Source organism: Poecilia latipinna, unplaced genomic scaffold (genome assembly GCF_001443285.1).
Source record: "Poecilia latipinna isolate Pla-1442-1.1 unplaced genomic scaffold, P_latipinna-1.0 Scaffold352, whole genome shotgun sequence".
Lineage (NCBI taxonomy): Eukaryota > Metazoa > Chordata > Actinopteri > Cyprinodontiformes > Poeciliidae > Poecilia > Poecilia latipinna.
In genome coordinates, this window is record NW_015112968.1 from 358,727 (window position 1) to 368,385 (window position 9,659).

Sequence of the window (9,659 nt, forward strand, 5' to 3'; positions counted from 1 at the left end):
CAGAACCTGGCAGGTACAGATCCTGACAACTCCTTCAGGACCGGGTCCACAGTTTCCTCTGAAGGTTTTTTTTTTTTTTTTTTTTTTTTTTTTTTTTTAAAAAAAAAAAAAAAAAAAAAAAAAAAACATTTTTATTCTATTAAAATCACACATAAAGCTCTGGAAAAATGAAATCACCAAATATTGATTTCTGAACTCTTAATGAGTTAAAGCATCAGTATTGTTGTTCCAAAATCAATATGAACTTGTTTTCTTTCCATTATTTGAGGTCTGAAAGCTCGGCATCTTTTTGTTATTTTGACCGTTTCTCATTGTCTGCAAACAAATTCTAAATTTTTGTTTGGAGTTTCAGAGACATGTTGTCAGTAGTTCATAAAATAAAAGAACAATGTTAATTTTATTCAAACATATACCTATGAGGTGTACAATCAGAGAAACTGATCATTTTATGTGGTCTCTTTATTTTATCCAGAGTTGTATTCTGGTCAATATGGCTCTCTGCCCAGAGCAACGGAGCTGAGTGGGCGCCAGGAGAAAAGTGAGAGAAAGTTTTTGTTGTCCACTGCACCAAACGTTTTTTTTTGTATTGCTACTTTTTTTGTACTTTTTTGTATTGCTACTTTTTGAGTGTGTCCAGTGAGTGAAGCCATGTGACGCAGGAGCACTGCTGATTGACAGCGTAGGACTCTGAGCTTAACTGAGGGTGTCTGAGAATTTAAAGTCTTAAATTCATTTATCCAAAAAGGCCTTAAAACGTCTTAAATCCATTTAAAAATTAATAATAAATTGGCCTCATACATTAATCACAGGTCTTGAATATTGTGGATGCAGAACTATTTAATCTCAAATATTCTGTTTACTTTTTGCAAAACATTTTTGTCACGGAAAAGTCTGAGTCACACACACTTTCAAAGTCTTCTATGACTCCAAGCATCTGAGGCTACGGTAACTAGCTGCTAACATACAATGGTAGCTAGCTAACTTTTTTTTTTTTAAGTACATTATGGCTTAGTGCAAACTTATCGCCAATCTATTGTCTTTTGTGCATTTCTATTGCAAAACAGGTCTTAAATTTAATTCACAATGGTCTGAAAATGTCTTATCTGGACAGATGCCAGTTTTATCACTTGCAACTAAAAAGATTCCTTTGAGATTTGTGGCCTTTAGCATTTCAATACCATCTCTAACTTACAACCACATTATACTCCAAAACAGAAGTATTCCACATCAATTAACAAATGTTTTTAAAGTGTATTGATTTAAAACTTGATTGTGATTATTAGTTTACTGAAATAACTTGTTAAACTAAACCCATCCATCCACGCAAACTTAAGGATTCACCTTGAGGAAAATCTTTGTCTTGCCCGTCTTCCAGTCGCCTTCTCCAGCAAGGACTCTCTTACAGATGTTCTCACAGCAAGTCTCCTGGCTTTCCTGTTTCACAGAAAGAAACATCGTCTTGTATTAAAAGGAAAAACGGGTCGAACGGAGAATTTCAACATGGCCCAACTCACGGTTTTGGGGTCACAGACGGAGATCCTGAGGAGGACGCGGTAGCGGTCCAGGAACTCGCTGAAGGTGTACCGGACCGGGTAGCCAGCCTTCCGGATCCTGATGGTCTCCATCATGCCGGAGTAACGCAGCTGCCGTATGCACAGCTCTCTGTCAAACAGCTGACACAAAAGATTTGTTTTACTAACAGTGAACGGGGCGGTTACCGCTGCAGAGGTGCCTTCAGGTCCAGGCCCGGCTCACCATGGGCTTCTTGAAGTCGTTGGGTTTGATGCAGCGGATGAAGTAAGGCTGACACACGGTCAGGGTCTTCATGAGGGAATCCAGGGACTGACGGAACTGGCCGGACAGAGTCGGAACGCGCTTCTTGCCATCGGAGGCTTGCTGTGAGGCCAAGAGCGAAAGTCGCAAATGTGAAAATGAGCTGCGTGCTAAAAGGAGCTTTGCTACTTTTAATTTTTTCTTCTTTTTTTTTACCCGTAGGCTGTTTTTGGGCGTGTTGATGATCAGCTTGGGGTTGACGCTCTTGACCGAGTTGGAGTTGGATGTCAGTTCAGCGTTGAAGGCCTGCTTGAGGAGTTTGTTGGTTGACGTTTCCACCAGCTGGATCAGGTCCAAACTCAGAGTGTCACGGTTCTTCTCGAGAAAACCTAGAACGTGGGACGGTAAAACCACAGTACAGGTTACACACATTTAAAACATGCAGATAGACTTTGTATCTTGTGTTGACCTTTTTTTTCCTGTTCCAATAATTAATAACAACACATTAGAAAAATGAATGTGCTTGTTAGACATGGTTGTCATTTTATTTCTCAAAAAGGTTTCAAGAGACTCAAAACAAACATCCTGCACTGTAATTACACAAAGCAGGTCTTTCAGGACAGAAGAAATGGCTAATTTTTTACGTTGTCAAAGAATAACTATTCCTAAAATAAACCCAATAGAACCATAGTGGTATAATTAAGTTTCTTTTGTATTTTATGAAAGTAAGTAAAAATAATTAAGAAACTGCAACAACAAAAAGTACAGACAGACGTGATGCACTAGTATAAGTTCTCTTATAGCTTATCTCAACTCCCGATGATGTGTATGTCATTATTTAGTGAACATGCTGTTATAGAAATTTAAAGTTATGCAGAGAGACAAATACTCATATTAGCTAGCATGGCTAAAAGCAGTTAGCAGATCTCTTAGGTGGTTTTCGTATCAGTGTCGGAGACATCGCTGTAGATCATTTTTCAAAAGAATTTTCTAAGCAGTACCTTTGGAGTCATAGTAGACCACTCCTGCAAAGTGTTGGATCCCAAACTGGGTCTCAAAGTTGTTTTTGGGAGGGATGTAGACTTCGCCTTTGTTATGAAACTGATTCAGTTTCTGGAGCATGGAGGCATCTGTGCCCTGAAAAACGAGCCCCAAAAAAAACATTAAAGCCTTTTCGGCGTTCTGCTCGGCTGCGTCTGGAGGATTTTAGGAGAACAGACCTTTGGGAAGTTGCTCTCCTCGTCAACAAGAGCCAACACATTCATGGGCTTGTTGGCCAGCGTGTCCAGAGTGCGCTGGTTGTCCAGGTAGTCGATGTGCTGCCAGACGATGCCCTCGCGGGCGTACTCCTCCTGCTCCAGCTTGAAGACGTGCTTGACGAAGAACTGCTGCAGCTGCTCGTTGGCAAAGTTGATGCAGAGCTGCTCGAAACTGCCGGAGCGACACGCACAAACGTTTTACAAGGAAAGATTTTTTAAAAATAGATGAATATAAAAATAAAGAAAACTCCACCTCAGAAAAGAGAGCTGTGACAAGGCCAATGAACAGATATAAATTCCCAAATACTAAATATTCTGGTAAAATGTGTCACTTTGTATTTGGGCAATTTACTGTTTGAAACAAGGAGCAACAACTATTGGCAGTAAGTCAAGATGAAATAATTAAAAGCAGAACCAGAAGATATATGTTTTACCCTCCAAATCGTAAAAGAAAAATGTTATAAGATCTGAACCAAATGGACTGTTTAAAAAAAAGGAAAACATTTTAAGAAGTTCAAACATTTCTTTCCCAACTGGTGCCAGATGAGCTTCAGCTGGATGTTGCAATAAGATCCTACGCTAGAGGTAGGTAAGAAACCAAAACCCTCATTTAATTTCAATAAGACAGCAGGATTTTATTTAAAGATCCAGGAGCAGCCAAACTATACCAGTCAGGGTAAACATTGACCTGTTGTTGTCGAAGTTCTCAAAGCCAAAGATGTCCAGCAGGCCTATCGACTGTCGAACCGTGTCCTCATCATCGGGTGGCTTGTAAACGGCGTCATTAATTTTTGTCACCACCCAGATGAAAAGTTTGCCATAAATGGCCTGAAAGACAAAACAACACAAAGAATTATCCTGGCAGCCTCTCCATTTAAGCAAATTTCTCCAGAATATTTCCTGTAATGCAGCAGAGTCGGTAAAACTCATCTACATGTTGACATATTACATCACACAGATACTGTCATGAAACGATCTAATCTTTCTGCAGAGGCACAAATATTCAATCCGTCAAGATCATGCAGGTGGAGGGACTTCACATGAAAAAACATTGTTTGTTTCTTTTGGAGCAAAAGCAGGAAGGCTAAACGCGCACGGTTCAATGATGGAGGGAGAGTAAAAACCACTGAAATGGCCCAGTCAAAGTCCAGGCCTAACTCCGAATGGAAATCTGTAGCAAAACTCAAAAACTTCTCATTCTCATCATCCACTCTGACCGAGGCAGAAGCATTTTATACAGGGAGTGATGTTTCTAAAATTAAAGGTCAATACTTTTACCGTTACCTTCACAACTATCCACTGCTGTGTAGTGGGTCTATGACAGAAAACCCAAATTTAGAAAAAAAAAAAACAAAAAAAACAAAAAAAAACACCCTGATGCTGCTGGTGGAGACAAGCTCCACCAGTAGGAAAACGTGCAGGAGGAAGTGGCCATTACCTTGACAAAGGCGTCCCTGCCGTCCAGAGCCTGGTCAGAGTTCAGAGGTTTGTTGACGGTGTCCCTGGCGGTGGTGACGGTGCGCTGAGTCAGACACTTCTCCAGCGCTGCAGGATCCACCTGAGGATGCGATGGCACGCGTTCAGAAAAGGTCTCGGCCTCATCGGCTGAGGAAAAACGTCACTTGCCTCCAAAAGCTGGCTGGCCATGCTGAAGTGGGAGGATTTGGCGACGTTGCAGCCCTCCAGGTTGCTCATTATGATGCCTGAAAGCACGCAGAGAACTTGAGCCCGGGAGAGCAGAAAAGAGAAAAAAAAGACTCAATGGGAAGATTTTGAGAAATGTGTCATTGCCTACTTTCAAACTCCACGTTGCCCAGGTGGAGGATGGCGGCCAGCAGCTTGGAGATCTCCCAGGAGTCGGTCTCGGTGAACGTGAGGATCTTCAGGGCCGATCGGAAGTGAGCGTACTCCTTCACGTCGTCTCGTCCTTCGCAGCTGGTGCATTTGCCCTGGGAAAGAACACGCGTTATTCCCAACTCCAGATCCTTTTTTACACGTGTCTGAGGACGGATCACAACCGAACCATGGTCAGGTATTTGTACTCGGCAGCCGTTCCGAGGGAAAGAATCTTCTTCTGGTCTGGAGCCATGCCCATCAGCATGTAGTAAAAGATGTGGTAGTTCCTTTCCTCGGGGGCCTGTTGGAGAACCGGAACGCTCTTTATCCAACATAAACCGACTCCAACCTCCTCGTTACAGCAGGAGTCCCCCACCCACCTGACGACACACTCTGGACTTCTCCAGCAGGTACTGCTCCACCCGGGCCCCCTCGATGGCCCCGCCCTTGCTGAAGCTTATGTCGATGTACTTCCCGAATCGGCTGGAGTTGTCATTGCGAACCGTTTTGGCATTCCCAAATGCTGAGAGATAAAAAATAAAGATTAAAAAATAAAAATCGGATTATAAGAGTGAGGACGGGCCTGGTTTAGAGGCGTTTTCCCATCGTTCCTCCCACTGACCTTCCAGAATGGGGTTGGCCTCCAGGATCTGCTGCTCGATCCACGAATGCTGGCCGCTGACCGCAGCCAAGAACTGCAGCATCAGCTTGGTGCTCTCGGTTTTCCCAGCTCCAGACTCTCCGCTGGTTGGAGAGGTGTCAGGAATTACTTGTTGATTCATGTGCAAATGACTGTTGTGTGTATATATATATTTTTTTTTAATCTTTTGCCTTAACTTGAAAGTGTGACTTTTGCTTTGAAAATGGAAACCTTATGATCACAAAGAAAATCTAACCTAGTGGGGATAAAAGTGTTCACCCTTTTTGTAATTTCTCATTTTTTTGTTCTCAGTAAATGTTTCAGATCAAACTAATTTAAATTAGGGCCATCAACGTTAAGGCGTCTGATTAATCTAAAATTTTTGATTTTGTAACAATTTTGTAACAAATAGTTCATATTAAAAAAATGCCACAAAAGAAAAAAGGTGTCAAAACGAGAAGCTACAGGCACACCTCCAACTTTAACAATGTTTCCATCATGTAAAGGATTTTACACGGCAGCAACTTCTTGAATAATAAAAATAAAATTTCAGTTTAGCCTTTCCTGGAGCCCACCTGATGATGCAGCACTGGTTCTTCTTGTTGCGCCTCATGTTGAAAAAGCAGGTGTCTGCGATGGCAAACACGTGGGGGGGCAGCTCGCCCAGACGCCTGTCTGTGTACTGGTGCACCTGCTCTGTGGTGTAGATGGGCAGCAGCTGGTACGGGTTCACTGCCACCAGAATGGAGCCTGTGTAGGTCTGAACACACACACACACACACACACACACACACACACACACACACACACACAGATGTTTTCCGTTACACACAAGGCACATCTATTGATGGTGTTTTGTGTTTCCATGAGCATAAAGGCGTCACAGTGGAGAAAAAGCAGACAGATGACCGGCCACAGCGCTTCAGGCGCATCGAACTCTGGGTGTAAACATCTGAGTTTCACTCAGAGATGGCCGTAAACACCGACGGCCGTCATGTGATTCAGTGGAAGACGGCGACGCGTCTGTATGTAAATAAATATTCAGCAACATTTCAAAGTGTTCTGTTTTCCTAGCAGACTTTTTAGATTTGAATGATTTCTCCGTTTCCTTTAGCTCTGCGAAGGCTCCGATTCCTCAGATTTTTATGGCCTTTGTAAATCATATTCTGAACTGGAGATGCACCAATCTGATATTAACGTGCGTCAGTCCTGATACTAAAAAAAAAATTCTACATCGGGCATCGGTGACAGTAACCAATCCGTAAGGGCAGATCTATATTCTATGCTTTGTGCTCTTAGCAATGTCATGTTTTATCTTATTTTATGTATTTTACATTGTTTAGAATTCCTAATTACACTTTCTGAGCCATTTGAAAGAAGGTTTGCTGCAGTTTATTTTCACATGTGGTGGTCAACCTATTGTTTTTGTCAGATTCTTTATTTTCCATTGGCTCTTCTACTCCTAACTGCACTGACTGAATAAATTAAAGCAGTTTTTACATGTTTGGTCAAGCTTGTGAAGCTGTTGGTGTATTTAAATGTGCTGTACTGGTGCAGAGTTGTCATATAAATGTGTAACTCTGAACATTTAAAGAAACATCTCAAGTCAATTCAGCACCGTTTTCCTGTATCGTATCGGCCGATACTAAAACTCAGATATCAGTATCAGCAGTAAAAAAGCAGAACAGTGCATCCATGATACATTATTCAAACTCCAAATATTAGCTTTTCCTACATATTAGGAAAAATATGTAATTGATAAGTCATTTATAGTCTTTAACAGAGTGGTAAATCTGTTTTTATTATTCAGTGTTGGCATCTCAAGGTTTCTCATATCTCAGTGACTGATTTACTGCTGCTCTTTTTTCTGATCCCAACTATTTTCTGTCAAGTAACCAAAGCAGCGACTACTGTTTCATCATTCACTTGCATTACTGCACTAAAGTCTTAAATCATCTGTCGTGTCGATATCATTTTCTGTTGATGAGTCACACCTTCATATATTCCTGAAACGTGACATTAGTCAAAACCTCTATCCGCCTTGTGAAGGTTCTTGATTTTGGTTTCCGTTTTGACTCATTTTCAGCCAAATACTTGACTTTTACCAGAGCATTTCAGTTTAAGCTTCAACTTTGACCTGTGAAGCCCTGAACTAAAGGAAACAACCAGCACTGTGTGGCACGCAGCAGACAAATGAGGCTTTGTGATCTTAGGATTTTACCTCCACCTCATGGTTGGAACTAGATAATTATATGTACTGTATGAAAATACACCTTTTTTGCTGTATGACATTAAATGTCTGATTTTTTTTAGCTCAGGTGGGGTAATTACAATTTTCTAAAAGTCACAATAATGAGAAATTTCTTTAAATGTTCCAATAATGTAGAAGCTTACAGATAATCCCTCAGTATTTGGTAGCATTCCCTTTGAACTGTATCCCTCCATCATCTACATTTTTAATTTTTTCTTCTAAGCCCACTTTTTTAAAAAATTGGTTATTTTGATTAAAATTAATCACTTTTAGTGACCATAGTAAATGTTGTCAACATTAAAGCTGCAGTATGCAACTCTTATAAAGAATATGCTGAAATTAAAAATCTAACCCAGTTTTATTTATGCTTCCTTTTTCTTCTTTTGGTTTCGTTCCAGAGACGTTTCAGACCCAACAACGTTCGTCTCCAGGACACAGAACCGGTCTCTTTCCTGAGCAGCATGACAAGCTGGACATTTCCAGGCTGGTTATAGTTATGTGTGTTTGTTTGAACAGATGGAAATGGGGCGGTAACACTTTATTTGAAGGGGGGGTGAATAAAACTGTCATGACACTGTCATAAACATGACATAACACCTGTCATGAACATGAATAAGCCTTCATGAATATTTATGACTGTTGTCATAAAGTGTCATTTGGTAAATTATGATGCTTTTAATACAAAGTTGACATTATTCAAAAGCTCTTTGTTATGACAACTTGACATTAACCAAGAAATCATTACTGTTTAAACTTTATCTTTAATAATATAAAGTTACCTAACTTTTAAAGTGCAATCAGTAATACTTTTATAACAAATTAATATCAGTAATGATTTCTTGGTTAATGTCAAGTTGTCATAACAGACATTTTGAATAATGTCAACTTTGTATTAAAAGTGTCATAATTTACCGAATGCTTTATGACAACAGTCATAAATATTCATGAAGGCTTATTCATGTTCATGACATGTGATATGTCAGTCTTATTCACCCCCCTTCAAATAAAGTGTTACCAATGGGGCCTCAAGGCGTTTGAAAGTAGTCACCCAAAGATGAACAAGACTCGTCTTTTTGTTTTTCTTGCCATGAATATCACAGAAAGAATCAGATGTGCTTTGAAAAACAACCACAGCTGTGCCTCCAAGTAACTACAATCCTAGGCTTTCCCAAACTGTAACTGGTAATTTTCGTACTTAAATTTGAAGTTTGAAGTTCTTAAATTTGAAGATGGTAATAACAAAATTCTCTCTGCCAAGCAAATTGAATAATTTTGATAACACTAACCTAGCCAAGAAAAGGAAAGGTTGAATCTGATTTGACATAAGAAAAAAAAAAAAGCAATGTCGCAATGTATATATATATATATCACACCAGACAAGACCCAAAGTTTAGGTTGTGCAAGGAGGCCCCTGAAACAGTCCAGCACATAAAAGCAGGGTGCAAGATGCTGGCAGGGAAAGCGTACATGGAACGACATAACCAAGCTTATCAACATCAGGAAAAAGGAGCATGAGAAACTGGAGAAATACCAGGGCCTCAGAGAGGAACTGGAAAAGGCCTGGAAGGTGAAGACCACAGTGGTGCCTGTGGTCATCGGGGCCCTCGGGACAGTCACCCCCAAACTGGAGCAGTGGCTAAAACAGATCCCAGGAACAACATCAGACATCTCAGTCCAGAAATGTGCAGTTCTAGGCACAGCCAAGATACTGTGCAGAACCCTCAAGCTCCCAGGCCTCTGGTAGAGGACCCGAGCTCAGAGGATGAAAGAGACCACCCACGGAGGGTGAGAGGGGAATTTTTTTATATATATATATATATATATATATATATATATATATATATATATATATATATATATATATATATATATATATATATATATATATATATACACACAC

At 40.4% G+C, this 9,659-nt stretch overlaps 1 protein-coding gene across 1 annotated transcript in view; it reads right to left on the reverse strand.

Moving 5' to 3' along the window:
* The window catches only part of myo7ba (myosin VIIBa), a 37,732-nt gene that overhangs the window by 22,300 nt on the left and 5,773 nt on the right, over window positions 1-9,659 (reverse strand). The window contains exons 5-18 of the mRNA XM_015035959.1: window positions 6,084-6,268; window positions 5,491-5,612; window positions 5,249-5,391; window positions 5,056-5,169; window positions 4,828-4,981; window positions 4,659-4,735; window positions 4,471-4,590; window positions 3,721-3,860; window positions 2,994-3,204; window positions 2,775-2,910; window positions 1,990-2,162; window positions 1,756-1,896; window positions 1,515-1,673; window positions 1,342-1,434 (exon numbers count right to left, since the gene is read on the reverse strand). Of these exons, the coding sequence (XP_014891445.1) occupies window positions 1,342-1,434; window positions 1,515-1,673; window positions 1,756-1,896; window positions 1,990-2,162; window positions 2,775-2,910; window positions 2,994-3,204; window positions 3,721-3,860; window positions 4,471-4,590; window positions 4,659-4,735; window positions 4,828-4,981; window positions 5,056-5,169; window positions 5,249-5,391; window positions 5,491-5,612; window positions 6,084-6,268 (1,968 nt within the window). The remainder of the gene's footprint in view (window positions 1-1,341; window positions 1,435-1,514; window positions 1,674-1,755; window positions 1,897-1,989; window positions 2,163-2,774; window positions 2,911-2,993; window positions 3,205-3,720; window positions 3,861-4,470; window positions 4,591-4,658; window positions 4,736-4,827; window positions 4,982-5,055; window positions 5,170-5,248; window positions 5,392-5,490; window positions 5,613-6,083; window positions 6,269-9,659) is intronic.